General features: G+C 44.4%; 1 protein-coding gene across 1 annotated transcript in view; it reads right to left on the reverse strand.

Annotated features, from left to right (window-relative positions):
- FRAS1 (Fraser extracellular matrix complex subunit 1) overlaps nt 1–18473 on the reverse strand; it is a 147515-nt gene that overhangs the window by 43965 nt on the left and 85077 nt on the right. Inside the window, exons 22-30 of the mRNA XM_068404195.1 lie at nt 18168–18314; nt 14821–14967; nt 13310–13450; nt 12337–12477; nt 11811–11954; nt 10332–10602; nt 9068–9152; nt 6442–6768; nt 2290–2443 (exon numbers count right to left, since the gene is read on the reverse strand). Coding sequence (XP_068260296.1) covers nt 2290–2443; nt 6442–6768; nt 9068–9152; nt 10332–10602; nt 11811–11954; nt 12337–12477; nt 13310–13450; nt 14821–14967; nt 18168–18314 — 1557 coding nt within the window. The remainder of the gene's footprint in view (nt 1–2289; nt 2444–6441; nt 6769–9067; nt 9153–10331; nt 10603–11810; nt 11955–12336; nt 12478–13309; nt 13451–14820; nt 14968–18167; nt 18315–18473) is intronic.

Here is an 18473-nt window from a genome sequence, read left to right on the forward strand (position 1 = left end):
ATACACAAAGGAGTTGGTTATCCCTCCCAAAGTAAGAGAAGAAACAATTAGAACACACAGCTGCTTTAAGCAAGATGTGTGTCTATGTGTCTTCTTATAAATTAATACTTAATGGGATCTGAAGGAACAACTTAGTGATGTTTACTTATATAGTTTATGATTACCATTTCATTTGAAACATAATTAAGTCGAAAAGCACCTGTTGATAGGTTACAGAATCAATCAACCAGGTTGGAAGAGACCTCTGGGATCATCGAGTCCAACCGTTGCCCTGACACCACCATGGCAACTAGACCAGGGCACTAAGTGCCATGTCCAGGCTTTTCTTAAACACATCCAGAGATGGTGACTCCACCACCTCCCTGGGCAGCCCCTTCCAATGGCTAATGACCCTTGCTGAGAAGAAATGCTTCCTAATGTCCAACCTGACCCTCCCCTGGCCAAGCTTGAGGCTGTGTCCTCTTGTCCTATCGCTGGTTGCCTGGGAGAAGAGGCCGACTCCCACTCAGCTACAACCTCCCTTCAGGTAGTTGTAGACTGCACTAAGGTCACCTCTGAGCCTCCTCTTCTCCAGGCTAAACACCCCCAGCTCTCATTCATTTTAAGAAGAGTGGACTCCTGCATCACTTTTCATTGGCTTTGGAAATCTCCTCCTCTAAGGCTGTACGTCACGTGGAGCAGCTCAGGGTATCCCAATACCTACTCATACAGAAGTGAGTATTTTTTCCACGTAACAGAGCTGGGTTGAGGTACCCTGTGTGCTGGGAGGAGAGCCAGGGGAGACACTGGTTCTGTTTCTAGGGACAAAATGGGAGGTCCAGCACAAAGAGATCCTTTGAAAGACCAACCACTCTCCGGAGCCCAACTGTACAGAACCAAATCAAGCCCTGCAGAAGGAGGGGATCTGGACAGAGATCTTCCCTCCCTAATTATATCCATTTTGTTTGGCGTCAGAGTCTTGAAATAAAGGGCAAAAAGCCTTCTTTGTCCATGCACTTTTGCTCTAGAAATGTAGTAGCTAATTCTAAAGTGTTTTTCTTTCCTATTTAAAATTAAATTATGTATCTTCTACTGCTATGAATATCTTTTCCATTAATCAAATACTGAGACAGGCAGACAAACCCTCCTTGATTCAGGACCCATTTTCTACAACACTGATTTCTCCTGCTTATTCCTCACCTGCAGCTACAAACCCATTTGTGTTATTGCAATTAATTACAGTAGAGATAATTATGGTGATACAAATACAGGATTATAAATTTTAGTCAGGGTTAGGCAGCAGGAGACAAGCTCCTCAGGGAAAAATTCTTGTTTTCAAGTAAATGCTTATTAACAATGAGAAGACAGGCCTTCATCTGCAGAAAACTAAAGGGGGAATACAAATTAATTACTTCTTTTCTAAATTGCAAAAAATAACATAATCTATGTTTCCATCAGGTACTGGCAGCTGTTATGGAAACCAGCCCATCCTTACAGCAGAAGGCAACAAACCAGCACTGATGTTGCTGAAGGGATCCTCTAATTTTATCCGGCTTGGCAAATTAGAAGCAATGATATCATTTCATGGAAGTGCAAAATATCTTATTTAAAGGCATGGTTCTAATGAAGAAAAAGGTGATGCTGAGCAGGAAAATAACATGGGGTTGCTTGTGAAAGCCATTACTCTAAGAGAAGAGATCAGAGCCTCTCAAAACGAATTTGGAAACAAGAATTATATACGGATGCAAATGCCACCAATTTCTGTGGGAGTCAATAACCCCTTCCATGAGTAGAAATTAAATCAAATGTCATGGAATTTAGGGAGCTCTCCAATTTTTCAAGATAAACTCCTGCTCAGCAGTTTCTAGAGGTAGATATTACTCGATGCTCCTCTTAAACCAAACATTCATTGTATAATATTATCTTTTGGCAGTAAGATTCTGCTCTCACAAGGCTGTAAATCCACCAGAATTTCACTACCACTAGAGAAACAGAGTTGCAGAAGTTCAAATTACTGGGCAGGACAATAGTGCTTTATTACTTTGCATGCCCATTTCAACTGGAAAAAGATGAGGTTAGCAGCACTTACTCAGCATAGTATTAAAAGGAAATATTCCCTCAAATGCTCTTTGCTGTGGGCAAAATACCATGGAAGAATGACATCACCACAGGGCTGTGAAGAACAGCCTTTGCCCCAGAAGTAACCAGAACCTGGCACTTTTGTTTAGTGGATGGACACCTTGGGGTATGTGGGGTGAAAAGCAACGCCCTACAGCTGCTTTTTGAGAACAAAACTCCAAAGATATTTACCGTGTCTTGGCTGGTCCTTGATGATGGTGTAGGTTATCTCAGAGTCACGGGCACCGGGTAGCTCGGCGTGCAGAATGGTCTTGGAGATCTGTAGCATGCCTCCCTGAGGCACCCAGACCAGGGAATTCGTCACCAGCTGGGGGCTTCTGTCATTCTGCATGCAAGGGGACAGCAGAAAAAGGCTTAGCTGAAAGTCAACAATGCTGCACTGATGGGAACAGATTTTCAAGTGAAAAGGATCAAGCAGAGTATTTGGGAATTTCTTATGCGTTCAACCCTGGTTGTCTGCTTCAAGAAATGGTTGCGCATCCTTCACCTACATCCCTTGCATCCACTTCTCACCCTGTAGAACTGACCTTGGACCTTGTCCTCCAATGTTTCTAAGTTCCTGTTGTTGACCTCAAACCTTTTTGACCTCAGTCTCCCTCCATAATTTTGTCTTTTACCACCATCCTCCTTCTCTCTCCGCTTGACTTTTGACGTGTCTTGACAGGATTTATCTCCACAGCACAGTGGAAAATTCACTGCTATCAAAATCTGAAAAAAAGGATCCAGTCTACTACACTAGAACATACTTGTAGGAAGACTTTTAGATCAAGTGTCTTCTCTCTGTGTGCAGACCCATGGTCAAGTCATCTCTCAACCACTTTTGTAACACCGAAGTCTGTCTGAGCATCCCTCAAAGTCTTTTGCTACTTGGTGGGTTTTCTAACCTTCAGATTATTCCTGAGGCTTTTTTTCCACGTGAATATACATCCCATATGTGGATGAAATGGGGATGTTAGGACTGGATGTGGTAACGGTTTCACCACCATTTTCATATGCTTCAGTAACACTACTCTGGCGTTCAATGATTACATCAGCCCTTTTTGGCTCTAAATTACTTTGTTAGCTCATGTTCTGTTGGACAGGCCACCAAAATCCCCGTGACCTCTTCTGGGCCATGGTTGTTTCTTATAAGCCCAGTTGCTGTAAATGTGATTTCTCTTCTTGATTTCTGCAGATTCACCTTGACACTGTGAACCACATCATCAGTCAAAATCCTGACTGCTCCATGTAAGTGACCACCTTCCTCCTCATTTACTACTCCACATAATCACGTGTCACCCCAAAACTGATAAACAACTCATGTTTATCACCACCATGTTCTTCTGGATCTGCAACAAAGACAGCAGAGAGAGCTAAAAAGATATCTGTGAAAAAGAATCACAGTAAAGGATGATTTCCCATCTCCATTTTCGCATGTCTGCTGAGCAACTTTCACCCATTCATTTGTACTACACTTATTTTGCACAGTGTTAATTTATAAATACTGCATGATCTTAGATTGTGTCAGGTCAAGAGGCTCCCAGCACAACGGTTGCTTTATTTTTTTAAAGAGCAGTGAAGAAGAAAACCAGACCTTGTGCCAGCCAAGAGAATGCTGCCAAAGTGTATGATAACTTTCCTCTGACCTTATTGATTCAGTCCCATCATGACACATATAGGTCCAGCAAAGCATAACTCTGGAGTAGGAAACAAACTAAAAAGGTCAGAAAGGTCCCTGGATTTATTGTGTAAGGAGAGAAAAGAGGGACTAGCCACCCTGCAAAGAACGACAGACAATATGCACTGCTTGAAAATAAAATATTTCTACGTGAATGTTGATTAAACACAAGGTTGTGGTTTTGCTATAAACATGGAACTCTTCAGCTACACAAGATCTAGTGCCTTGCAGATATCCTGGAGCCCTCCCTTAGCTGGATCTCCTCTAGACGTCCAACACACCCCTAAAATAAACATCTTTTGCCTTTTTCCCCCCAGCCTCTCAGAAAAGAAAGGCTTCCCCATCCTGCCAGCAACAGGCAGATCCCTTGGGGGTAGCTCTGACCTCCGCTGACTTACACAGCCTGCGATCATATTTTCTAGGGCATGGGCTCCTTATTCCCCACTGGAGTACCACTGGTGGTGCTCTGCCAAAAATGAAGCACCAGCAGGTCTCAAATGAACTTCTCAGAAGCTGTAATTGTTTAGAGAACGTCAACAAAAATACACAGCAGTGCAGATCATTATTAAGAGCTCCCAAAATAGAGGCCAGCTGTTCAGGCTGCAGCGGGTCAAACGAAGTGTTTGGATGGAAGCAAATAGGGAAAAGCAGGCTGTTAGCAACCAAAGGGACTCACAAAAGTGCCTTGCAAACAAGGCACACCCGTTGGGAAGAAACAAAATCCTCTAACTCGTAATATTTGGAAGGTTATGTTGTCCTTCATTTATGTTTTCATGTCCTTCATTTATGTTTTCACACTTTCCCTGCAGTGCTCCTATGGATTAATGTCTGAGAATTATATTGTCTGAGCCCATGGAATAGGAATCCTAGAAATGTCCTTTAACACCAGGAAAAACGTGTATGAAACCATCCAGCAGCACCCTATAACAAGCTCTGTGTACTCAGATAAATTACGTGGTTAAAAAAACACACCTTGAGCTCCCACACCTCCAGCCAGGGTTCTACCAGGCTCTTCAACAATCTTTGGGTGTAAACCAAGGGAAAAAAAAAAACCACCCAAGTGTCTTTGCATGTGTGTCTCAACAGTATCTTTTCAGAAATAAACCCTGCATGGATTTCAGCTCCCGAGGCTGCTCCACAAAGATGATAATCAGGATGAGGCAGGAGCTGGGTATCTGCCAGCTCTGCCCTCATCCTAACGGCTGCTCCGCTCTCACCTCTGTCACCACCTTCATTCTTCTCTGTAGCCAAGTGCTGCACAGAGAGACTTGGAACGATAATGAGAGACAAGGGAGCGTAAAATCGGCTAATAAAAGGAACTAAACTCAGCAATTCACCCTCACTGGTATTTACAAGCACCTGCTTAATCAATAGCAAAAAAAAATGTGTTACAAACATGGTGTCCAAGCATTTTTACAGTCCTTCTGATCTTACACAGCCTCCTTAGGGCCACGTAAGTGATCTGGGTAAAGAAACCACAGGGAGAGCTGCTCTTATTCCAGGAGTCTTAATAACTCAGCACCAGCCCTGAAAACAACCCCCTTTTCATCGCCAGACTGATGTGTGAGTCATGTCACTAATTATCATTAATTACTGCCGCAGCTTTAGGAGCACCCGCAGGGTCCAAACGGGATCAGTCCCTCCTTGTGCTACCTACACAGACACACGTAGCACTTGTAAACCTTACTTAAAATTTCCATCCCATCTAATGCAGCAGAGAAGAGGACAGAAGAGGGGTAATACCATCTCCTCCTAACTCCTTTTCACTCAAAGATTGTGTAATTCTCAGATCAAAAAGCCTGCAAACAGTGGACTTCTCTGACAGCTCTATTTTTAATTACTCTGTCACATTAACTAAGGAAATTTTAAGCTTTTTTTCCTGCTGTTTTATTACAATACCACAATACCAGAACTGAAATGCTTGCAAGCACTTCAGCAACTTTATTTTTTTTTAAGGCTGCACCACACACACTGTGTGTATTTAACACCTTGTTTGACTGGGGTTTGTTTCATAAACAAATGGAAAAGCATCACTGTTTCTAATTTACTGCTGTAATCTCTATAAAATTTAATACAAAGAGCCAGTTCATGTCCAAATACAGACGAAACAAACAACCTTTCTTTAATTAAGAACTGCAGTAAAAGTGAGAAACAAAAATTAAAATACTTGTTAATAATTTCTGAATTTAGGTATCTGTGCCCTGTCTTTAGGGAAGTTATCAAATAGGAAGATGCATCAAGTGGAAGATTTCAGTGGAGCAATGCTGAGTGAACAGCAGAGATGCTGACTCTGGGAGACACCACCAAAGTACCAGTCATATCACCCTGGTGACTGGTTTGCCTGGCTCATCAGCCCTCTCTCCCCATCATCCACTCATTCTCTAATTCATTGCCCTTACCAGTGCAAAACTCTCACCTGCAAAGCCAGAAAATCTTTTTATCAAATAATTATGGACTTTGAATCGTCAAAATTGCACAATTTGAGCTAAACCACTCCTGTCACAACCCAAAAATTCAGGTGACCTCCAAAACTCAATCAATCCCCTACTTTCTCCCGTCTCTGACCACAGCCTGTCAGTAATGCAGGATTAGTGACACCTCAGGGACATAGTGATAATTCTCCAGACTTCTAATCTGGCTGCGAGGGTTTATGTCACAGCACATACCTTGGGAGCAATCTTAATGTGGAACAGGATGTTCTGGAAGTGGTACCCATCGTTCACTTGCAGAAGAACTGCATCATCCTGGGTGTCAGAGCCATCGTGAGCATAACGCAGCAGTCCGTGGGCAAGGTCTTCCAGGTGGAATGTGTGGACTGCAGAAGTTGGGTCTCCAGGAGGTGTGAGCAGCCTCCCGTGACGTGGAGGCTCTAAAACCATCAGCACGACGTCCTGAGGATTGTCACTGTCTCGCACACCAAGCAACAGCTCTGTTATAGTTCCAGTTTTCCCTCTGCGGACAAGGAGGGCCTCGTTTCTGAACACATACGGGGCCTGAAATACAAAAGCAGCTCTTAGGTGTTTGCTAAACCTCAGCAATTTTATCACGATCGAGGTCTGGAATGAAAAATGTGGGGTTAAGGAAATGAGCTCACTTCACCTCTGGAAACCTCCTGTTTCTAAGCAGCAGAGAATCACTCTCCACACTTTACCCCCCAGCAGGCAGATCTAAGAATATCTAGCAATTTAGACCAATTTAGTTACATTAAAAGAAGATTCTCATGCCACAGCAAGCTTAGGAAAGGAAAATAACTTAGGACATTTATATAGAAAGCAATTTAGTTATCAGCTAGAGCCTGTATTCCCTTTGCTGTCTCCATGGGTCAGAGACAAGGGACACAGCTTTGCCTTATTACCATCCATGGAAATTCAAATGGAAATGTGGAAATCTCTTATTCTTGAGAAGAAGACCCCATACAACCCATGTGCCCAGATTGTCTGTTCAAAATGAGTTGCAGAGAGGGAAAAAAAGGAAGCAAGGAAGAATGCCAGGAGAGGGAGAATAACCTACACAGGGTACTAATAGCAGTGAGGCAAACTGAGAAGTGGAAGCTTGAATTAATGCTTCTTAGTAGAAAAGAGTCAACCAACTAACACTGAAGGATGTTGCTTGTCCCAAACTGCTAAAGTCCATCTCAAAGACAGCAAAACTGTGTGTCATCAGCATCATTATTTACTTATTTATTTCCAAAGACTCCACACAGCCTTATTCACCCTAGAATGAAGATCAGCTAGAGTCCACAGTTCTGCTGGTTTAAATTAGCTCCCTAGTTCTTTGTTGTCGAGAAAGTTTAAATCTGCAGTCTCTATTGATCCCAATAAACACCATTTGCCACCAGTAACACCTCACCTGGGGAGGGGGGTGATCCTGCAGAGACAAAGTCAAAGCCCTGGGGACATTCAGCAGAGAGCTGACTGCTGCCATCTCACCTGTGTACAACTTATCACGGTTATTAGGGATCAGCAGGCAAAATTCCTATCATTAAACCTCACTTATGTATTTTGGGGCAGTGACTGCAGCTCTTTCTTAGGTGAGTGTCCTACTGAGGTGAACGAGAGATGAGACTGAGCAAAGATTTCAGCACCAGCCAGAATCAACACACACGCACCAGGATCAAAACGCACAGTTTGTCTTATGCTAAAGGACAAACTAAACACTTCTAATTTCCAGAAGTTATGGAATGACTAATATGGAATGTGATGATTGAAAGCAACAAAGTGCAATTAAAAAAAAATATAATTCCTAATCCTGAAGGTACCACCTCTCTAGGACCCCAAACTGGAAAAAAAACAAGCAGTGCAAAGTCTCAAGAATGTCAGAGAACCACAGAAATTATGCACCTCAGGAGGAGTTGTTTCCTATAAGTAACACTAAATACATTAAATTGGAGACCCCCAGCATGGTATGTAGTGAGCAAGTTAGCAGCTCACCATGTTCTTGAGCTGCTGGCTCCTACTACACTCAGCATGAAGGACAGAACAGCACCAGCACCTTCAAACACAAACCCATTCGCCACTGCAACGATTAGAAGAAATTAATTTCTTAAATGACTCATTGTGAGGATGGACGCTGAGTCAGGCTTGGAGGCAGGAAGGAGTCAGTGCTAGAAGAGAAAGGATGATGGCCAGATTTCCAGTTGCAGTTTTCTCAAGCCATTTAATGCCCCTGGGAGGATGTAAATGGGCCTTGAGAGCAGCAGACTCTCATTTGCACTTTAAAATCTCTTTACATTGCTAGAATATGCCACCAACAAGCGGGACACTGGGCCAGGCAGCTCCAGCATATCCACTGCCCTCGCAGCAGCATCAGAGAACACCTGTAGCTTGAGTGGGAATCAAAGCCTGTCCAGAGGGATGTGATGATATGAGCTGCTGATAGGCTGAGCCTGGCACACACAGCTAGGCTGGGCTTGAACAATTCCTTTCTGTAATGCTGCGCCCTCTCCCTTAGGAGAGAGAAAAGGAATCACAAACGTGCTGTGTGCCATCTCTTGGGTGAGGCTCCTCCACGATATCGTGCTGCAGGCTTCAAATAACAATAATATGAGAGAGATGGACACTTGACAGTACCACCAACTTGCTTAGAAGTGGTGAGCAGTTTGAGAGACACACTTTATCTCGTGCTGATTAATTCCCAACTGTCCTAGAACAGAGCGTTTAAGTAAATGCTCTTGACTGTCAAAGCATCCCTACCGTAGGAATCAATCATCGTTCAATTGCCCTGCAGTAAGAGACTGAACTAAACCATCTGTGGTACAAAATCTGTGGTTGTTTCCAAGCTTTGTTACATTACCTGTGTTGAAAACGCTTGAATGTTGACCACCTCGGGATGGGAGAAGAGCTGTTGATCACTGACCTTCAAGGAAAACTGTCCTTTCCTAAATAAGTCCCCAACAAGCCAAAATACAGGATAATATAAATTAATGAAGTGCTCTTGCAGGACTCAATAATGACAAAAATATTATATATTCAGTAAAAATGACTAGCTTAGTGACAGCAGCTTTAGCTCAAGTTTTTTCAATCATGTTTTTACAGTATTTTTTTCTGAAGATTCACAACAGTCACAACGTAATAAAATACCTCTAACTATGTAATAATACACCCTCATTTCCCTTCAACTAATGTCACCCACCCAGGATGGCATCTCCAAGATGAAGTACCCATCCTAAATGTCAGCTCTTTGCTGCTAAAGAAAAATGTCACTGGTTTTGGAACAGAAGCTCCCACTTTTCAGCATTTTTCCTTCCAATTTACTTTTCAATGCCACCCAATGACCCTGAACATGAAGTAGCCACATTGCTCAAGACGAGATCCTGACATTTCACCGTGACTATCAGGCAGACAAAAAAAAAGCAGCGTGCTCCAGAAACATGCCTTAAGTCTAGTGAACATGAGCTAACCCTTGGCATCAGGAGGACACCCTGAACATCTTATTGAAAATATCGTAGCAAAGAACACCCTCATACATACAGGCAGAAATTTAGAACAATTCCACTGATATCAGCCTAGTCCCAAGGCTTTGTGGTGATGTAAATCAAGTGTGAAATTTGGCAGGATGAATGGCTTATTGCCTGGCAGCAGGAAAAATCTGCTGCCTTGCAACATGCCTGCAGTGCAAGCATTGCCAGCTAGTAATCACCACTAATTATCCCAAGACACTAACAGAGCTTATACTGCAGGCAGAGAAGTAATGGCTGAATGCAGACGATGCCACAGAGCATAGTGGTGACATCATTTGAGCATCTTCCTGACAGCATCAAGAAATTGTTGTAAGAACCAGACTGATATGCCAGTTTTAAACCCAGAGCAGAGTATCTGTAAGATGAGACAGACTCCTGCACCCTCCAAGCACAACAGGTTTGGTAGCTGGATCCCAGTGACCTCTTATAAACAGACAAGTTTTGTACCATTTATACTATGTGTAAGTACATTGGTAATTTATTTAACAGCAGTGAGAAGCGTGCTTCAGCGGAAGAATGTTTCCAAGGAACAAAAACTCAAGATACATCTTTTTTTTTTTAAGGCAAAAGCTCTGAAAAAAGTTTCACCACAGTCACCTGGATTTCTCCTTGCTGTGCACGAAGCGGACTCTCTTCTCCTCCACGTCCTTGCAGCTGAAGCGGTCGCCTCTGCTCAGCTGCAGCTCTTTGCCATTCCCCACCATCACCACCCTACCGTTGGAGGGAGTGCTGTCAATATGGAACAAGAGCTGTCCTGTGTCACCATCCAGTTCACACACACCCAGTAAGGAGAGGTCTAGGGGCTTTACCCCACCAATTCCTACTGTGAGGGTCCTGTTCACGTGGAAGCCCAAGGGATGCTTGCTGGCTAAACAGAAAGAAGGGAGAAGTATTACTGAACGAACTAAAGCCATGGGCTGGATTAGCATCTTGCCTGTCACCACCACCTTTTGGATAACAGACCAGACCCTTATAATGCCCTGTTCATTGCTGTCCCAGGTGGACACAAGTCTGGCCTCTATTAGGAACAGTGTAGCCAGCCGGTCTAGGGAAGTGATGGTCCCTCTGTACTCGGCACTGGTGAGGCCGCACCTTGAATCCTGTGTCCAGTTCTGGGCCCCACACTTCAAGAAAGATGTTGAGGTGTTGGAGCAAGTCCAGAGGAGGGCGACCAAGCTGGGGAAGGGTCTGGAGGGTCTGACCTCCGAGGAACGGCTGAGGGAGCTGGGGGGGTTTAGCCTGGAGAAGAGGAGGCTCAGAGGTGACCTTAGTGCAGTCTACAACTACCTGAAGGGAGGTTGTAGCGGAGTGGGAGTCAGCCTCTTCTCCCAGGCAACTAGCACTAGGACAAGAGGACACAGCCTCAAGCTTCGCCAGGGGAGGGTCAGGTTGGACATTAGGAAGCATTTCTTCTCAGAAAGGGTCATTAGCCATTGGAAGGGGCTGCCCAGGGAGGTGGTGGAGTCACCATCTCTGGTGGTGTTTAAGAAAAGCCTGGACATGGCACTTAGTGCCATGGTCTAGTTGCCATGGTGGTGTCAGGGCAATGGTTGGACTCGATGATCCCAGAGGGCTCTTCCAACCTGATGATTCTGTGATTCCGTGACACCCACCATCCCAAGAACTGCAATCCATCCCAGTCCCCACTATGATTTTGAGAGGCTTAGGCAAGTCACTTCCCCATCTTGAGTTCCCCATCACAAAACTCAAAGCCAACATACACTGGCCTGCCCTGCAGAGGGACTAGTAAATCTTCATTTAGAACCAAGAAAAGACAAGTACCACAGTTGATTTAGTAAGGGATTTCCCCCAGATATTTTTTCATTTGTTTTACATTGATGATAAATGATGCTGTGATTGGAAAGACACGCCTCCATACCTAACTTCACTTAGAAAACCACATACAAGGACATTTTATGAAGCAAAAAAGTTGGAAAAAAATAGCTGCCAACTCTCAACAGTCAACACAAAACTGCACAAAATTGAACAGCAAAAATGCCACTGAAAGACACTACTTCTGGCCTTAAAATCTGCTGGAAGCCTGCCAGCTCGGTTGCTTTATCAGGAGACACTCACCCTGTTCACACTCTCTGGTCCATGTATTGCCATAGAAACCCTGGCCACAGGCAGAAACACAAATCTTATCCTTCAGAAACGTGGTGCTGTCGCAGAGGTGGCACAGGCTGTCACTGTCACACTCCAAGCATCCAGGAGGACAAGCTGCATTGGATGGAAAGCACAACCCTGTTGAGACACTGGCAAAAACCACGCAGCCACTGGTGCGCAGAGTTGTCTCCGAGGGTCAGAACAGCAACACCACTGCTCTTGGTGTCTTACCTACCTGACAAAAATAATCAAAAAGAAGGGGCAAAAAGTTGAGATAAGAGTCTTAAGATGCTCCTTCCTCATTTGACCACTGTTTCCTACTGACTACAGAGAACCTGAGATAATCTTCCAAACAGAAACATGTTTTTAAGTAACTGTTATATGAATTTGAGAAAAACCACCTCCAAATACACATTCAAGTCATACAGAGGTTGTTAACCCACAAATAGACCACAACCCTGGCCCCTCTCCACCACCTCACGCTCGCTTCCCTTACCTGTGCACTTCCGCTGCGCGTGGTCTGCGTAGTATCGCTTCCCACATTTGTGAACGCAGCGAGCGTCCAAGAGGAGAAACGGGGCTTGGCAAAGGCTGCACTCATCTGGCTGGCGACACTGAAGGCAGTGTTGATCACACCCTAAAAGTCAGATGGAAAGAGTTCAGCTCAACACCACTTCCAGCTGCTTCCCACAGAATCTCAGAATCACTCAGGTTGGAAGAGCCCTCTGGGATCATCGAGTCCAACCATTGCCCTGACACCACCATGGCAACTAGACCATGGCACTAAGTGCCACCTCCAGGCTTTTCTTAAACACCACCAGAGATGGTGACTCCACCACCTCCCTGGGCAGCCCCTTCCAATGCCTAATGACCCTTGCTGAGAAGAAATGCTTCCTAATGTCCAACCTGAACCTTCCCTGGCCAAGCTTGAGGCTGTGTCCTCTTGTCCTAGCGCTAGTTGCCTGGGAGAAGAGGCCGACTCCCACTTCACTACAACCTCCCTTCAGGTAGTTGTAGACTGCACTAAGGTCACCTCTGAGCCTCCTCTTCTCCAGGCTAAACAACCCCAGCTCCCTCAGCCGTTCCTCGGAGGTCAGACCCTCCAGACCCTTCACCAGCTTGGTCGCCCTCCTCTGGACTCGCTCCAACACCTCAACATCTTTCCTGAAGTGCGGGGCCCACAACTGGACACAGGATTCAAGGTGTGGCCTCACCAGTGCCGAGCACAGAGGGACCATCACTTCCCTAGACCGGCTGGCTACACTATTCCTGATAGAGGCCAGGATGCCACTGGCCTTTTTGGCCACCTTTCCGCACCGTGCCGTAACAGCCCGCAGGAACCACAGCTCTACTGCATGCGTGTGTTGGAGGACAGCGTGAGACCAGAAGCTAGGACGTGCACAAATAGGAGACAAGCAGGGAAACATGTTGGCAGCAGCAATTAGAAGTAACGCACAGGCAGAACTCACTCTGGCATGTGTCTGACTCCTTGTAGAAAGCTGCAGGGCACTGCTCCACACAAGCTCCTTCGTGGAGAACGTAGCCCTCCATACACTGCAGGCAGTCGGTCCTCTGGGGGCCTTTACAAGCGTTACAGCTCCAGTCACACTCTGGAAGAAAAAACAAGTCAATGCAGGGCTTGCAACTGTTAAAGAGATACTAAAAAAAAAAAGAAAGCATGATTTGTACTGAGTAACTTACTACAACTCAAGGTATGGGTTTTTTTTCTTCCCCTCTTGGACTTAACATGTTGTAACTATGTCAAATTTAGGCTTGGCTCTTGTTCAGCATTCAGACCTGCAAGCGCTGGCACAGTTTTGTTGCCCATAAAGCCCGACTTTATCCCATAAGTAGCAATCCTCCATTTCTGCCAACACTGAGTTTGTTGCTCATTAGCAATTATCCACCCCACTTCATGCTTTCAAATGACTCTGACCAAAAGAAAATGAAGTAATTGTCCCTCACAGTCCAAATGTCTCTCTGGGAAGCCCACGGGCCAGAAACACGCTGGATCCAGCTGGGATCACATCTGCCTTCACGTGCCCTTTTGTACTGTCTCCCCTCCAGTCTTCAGCAGAGTCCCAACCATGCACATGTGCCCAAGGACTACCCAGGCTGCCAGTCCTACTGTTTGGTTCTTTGGTGGCACTGAGAGAGTCCCTAACAGCAATTAATGACAGACACGCTTGGCTGATGAGACAGACGAATGGGCAAGAGCAAGAGAGGGGGAAACAAGGACTCACTGAAGTGAGCTGAACTCCTCCAGTCCATGCAGCATGTCCAAGACGAAGCCAGGACAAGAGTCCTGCCTCATTTGAACACCCTGAACACCAGACAATGTCACCTCTCTGAAGAACCACAATGTCAAGGAGACAGATGCTACTCAGTTAAGCTAGGGTCAGGTACTGAGAGAGCCAGCTAGAAACGAACACCCAACAAGTCATTTGTATTATATCCTGCTCTTCGTGGTGTTAGCTGCAATAAAGCCACGTTATCCTCACTTATTTCCACTATGGAACACTCTCCTTGGAGTTCTGGAAATCTTTCAAGTCATGTGTCTTTTAAATCACTCTAAACTGTTGTTTCTGCAGTCACCCAGCGATGCAGTATTTAATACAACAGAGAGAAGCAGGTAAGTACACAAGGCACTATAAGCACTCTAAAGAAGATTTAGCCTGGTAAGCTCATTCGTTATTCAGCTGACCCATGAATTGCTGGACCTGACCCTTGAAAAGTTTGCTGCCTCACTTACTAAATCATTTACAAGAGAAGGATTTGCAGTAATCTTGTTTCACTGAAAGGCTGAAGTATGTGACAGAAAAAACCCTAAAAACCTTGCAAGTAGTTTGTCACTGAACACCCCCTCCTATATACACTTTTTAAAGCAGGCCACCTGCACAGACCCTGCTGCAAGGTAACAGATTCTTAGCCAAGGTGCTTGCATTTTTTATTTTCTTTATACCAGTGATGTATTTTTCACCTCTGCAAGTCTTGCTGGAAAAATCCAGGTAATACTGCTGAGCACAGCTCTCGTACTGGCACTCTCCAAACAACAGGACCTTCGCTGGATCTCTGCAGGATGTACAGCCAGCAGTGGATTCACAGCTCAGGCACTGGCTGCTGCAAGCTGTGGGAAGAGAAAGACAAAGAAAATAACTGTAATTACTGATGCACCAGCCAACTGTACGAGTAAAAATGGTATTATCCTGCAGCCTTGCTGCTCCTCTTGTCCTCTTTGAGATGCACTGGAGGGACTTCAGAGTTCTGGCTTCTAATGTTCCTTTTCATCTGGATCATCTGGACTTGATGATGCCAGAGGTCTCTTCCAACCTGGTGGATTCTGTGATTTTCACAGCCTCCAATATGTAAAAAGCCTCCTCCCGTTTGGAATAGACTGTTATGTCTCCTCACACTGCTTCTTACTCTTCTCTGGACAGGTCAGGGTAAAATATTGACATGGAATTCAAATCCCCAAATAAGAGCTTTCCCTGTCTCTGTTTTTATTTAAGCAACCTACTATTCCAGACTTAACTCATAAACACACAAATTTGGAGACCATAGCAGACTGCTGCAATCCAGCTGGCAAATCTTGGTGGGACCAAAGGCCTGTTTCATTTCACTTCATGCTTCCACCTTTTTATTTGCACACAGCATGAAATTTTGGAGCTGTAGGGAGCAAACAAAGATGCCAGGAAAAAATAATTCAGGGATTTACTGAATCTAGGATCAAAGTCCAGAGGTTCAGAATATTTCAACTCACCTCTTTGATGCCCAGGGTCTAAACTTCTCAGGAGGTTGTACTAACTCAGTGCTGATGCCAGAGCTCCTAGCTAATTCACAGCAGAAAAATTCTGATAGCAATGTGCTATGTAAGACCAAAAACTGTCTCCTAGCCCTTTGCCTATGTGCTGAAAAGCTCACTCTGATTGTGGTGAGACGAAACTTTAACAAAATAATATGCAGAAAACTCATGGAGGTCCACACGTCTGCGTTACACAAACAACTGTAACTGCCCTTCAAGACAGAGTTTTACAACCACAACACCTCAAAACACCGAAGCAGATGTGAAAATACACACGCTGCTCTCATGGAAGCGAGAACCCAGTGACCTTCAAAAGAGTTACTTGCTTTAGCTCGTCTAAAAAATGTCATAGAAGGTCTGTGTTTTATTGAGGAACAAATGATTTCTAACAAAATGTTTACCTAAAGAATCTAGTAGCTGTTTTTACATGTGCTGGTGCCAGTCTGATTTCGCTTACCTTAAGAATACTACACGGAAAAATTAGTATTTGCAAGTGCTACAAAAAGCCAACTACTAAAAGCATGGTAAAACATTCCACACAAGGTCTAGATCTATAGAAATCAGGTTACCCATGGAGGCATGCCAGAACAGCAAGCAAAAACTGTATCTGAAAGCAATCCTGTCTGCTTGTTTTAACAGCATGACTCCATATCTCCATTTTTAAACCCATGAAGAGCTTGTTAAGCTTTGCTCTGTTCCTCTGCCAGTAGGTCATTGAGTTTAAAAATACCTCCGAGAGCCCGTACATGCACTCAGCATCTCTCTGAACTTCATTCCAAACCTGAGCTCCTCAAAAGTGCAATGCAACTAAAATAAACGTTGAAGAGAGACCAAATTTTCTCAGCCTAACAGCCAACCTCCATTCAAACAATTTTCATTACCTCTAAGAGGTAGTTTCCCAGCAGACTGGGACAGTTTATATCTACGTGGCTTATCAGCAGCACTTCACTTGAAAAGGCACAAGTGACATTTGGAATGACAAAAATCCTCCTGCCACAAGGACTACGTACACTTCTTGAAAAGCCATTTGCAATAAGGACATTAGAGGAGTTGAAATTTGCTTGCAAAAATCTATTTGCACTTGAGCTACTGAACCAAATTCAGGAAAGGTACAGGCATCAGGAACATTCCACTTCTACCACGATGTCCTGAGGGAAGAGCTATCAACAGGAAGGTTTTCATTAGAAAAGGGTATTTTAATTAGGAAGGGAGGTATTCTGGTGTAGTTAGCAACGAGGGAATCCATACTGCAGGAGAGAACAGTGAGTATCTTGTAAAGCTTGTAGGAAACTAGCCCGGACAGTGAGAACCCCACGATTCCTTTTTTTTATTCATCTTTTTTTTTATTCATCTTTTTTTTATTCCTTTCCTTTTTTCATTATTATTGAATAGCCTTTTTTTCTGTCAACAGAAGAATGGTACAAAGTCTTCCACCTCCTTATGCAAGGTGTCTCCATTTCTGCTGAGCAGATGGAAAGAACAGTTTCAGGAGAACCATCTATTTCAACAAAAGGCAAGTAAAGCTGACAACCATATCAGCATCCTCCTATAGGACCTCCTCAGCAAAGACATTGGGTCTAGATAGGATGACACCAATGCCTATGCTCAGTGCAGTGTAACAGAGTTATTTTATCATAAATCAGGATAATTAAAATCAGGTAATGCAGGACTTAAATCTGAGTGTTCAGGTTCCCTGCAATCAACCCACTCAAGCACTCACTCATTTTTAGTTGGGTGTATTACAGTGGATCAATTTAAGCAGGGTTTTTTCATGTTTTATATCTCTGGGCCATGTAATTTGGCATTTTGGAACATCAAGACCAATAATTATGTGAGGAATAACCCAAATGATGTCAGGGCCAGAGTGAACATAGAATAATAAAGGTAAAGAGAGGCCCTGAGAGATTCACAAGGGATAGCACAGGAGGAGGATAAATCATTACTAGACTTAAAACCAGATCAGTTGCATCAGATCATTAGGAGGTAAAAATATCACGGCTCGAGTCAGTCGGGGCTGTGCCTACCAAGCTGCACCTTGTTTCTACTGAGGTTTCACACGTGTTAAAAAACAGCATAAATGCTGGTCTTAATAGAGCTTCCATGGCAGGTACTGGCAGGTAGCGCAGTGGGGAGGGGGTTTGCCTTAGAATTGGTTAAAACTGGTCTAAACTTGTCAAGTTTTCACAAAGCCCAGAATCCACCAGTACTTTTGGCCACTTCTCTATGTGCCACCTAAGATAACTCAACAAGGAAGCCTACACAAACTCTCCTGTGGATTTTAACTAAAGCTAAAAGGGACCCAAGGCCTTTCAGCTTTGAAGTCGATAACAAACTCAACTGTGCTCAGATTTGAGCCGTGCTGTAGGCTCTAAGGCAGCTGATCACCTCTGCCAACTCACACCAAATGTTTAGGCACTTGAAATGTTTCTTTTCCTGGCCAGAGGAACAGTAAGCAAAGGAACAAGGAAAGACACGTTGGTGAATACATTGTGGAAAGGAGAGATGGCTTGGAGAGGGACACTCACGCTTGCAGGTCTGCCTGTCGTCCCTGTAGTATCCTGGGGAACAGACTGGCACACACATGCTGGTGTGGGAGAGAACCAGGCTGGCATTGCAGGAGGAGCAGGAAAAGGGACCCCCGCCGGTGCAGGTCTTACATGAGGGGTGACACCCTGCAGGGACAGCAAGAACAAGTGTTTCTGTTAACGGAAAAGGAGATGTGTGAGCAAGTTGCACAAGGTTCAACAGAAGCACTTTCAGTGACTGAGCATGGTGACATTGAGCATTAAAAGTTCCTACGAAGTCTAAGCCCTTACTGGTGCCCTTTTGAT

This window comes from Nyctibius grandis, chromosome 6 (genome assembly GCF_013368605.1).
Source record: "Nyctibius grandis isolate bNycGra1 chromosome 6, bNycGra1.pri, whole genome shotgun sequence".
Classification (NCBI taxonomy): domain Eukaryota; kingdom Metazoa; phylum Chordata; class Aves; order Nyctibiiformes; family Nyctibiidae; genus Nyctibius; species Nyctibius grandis.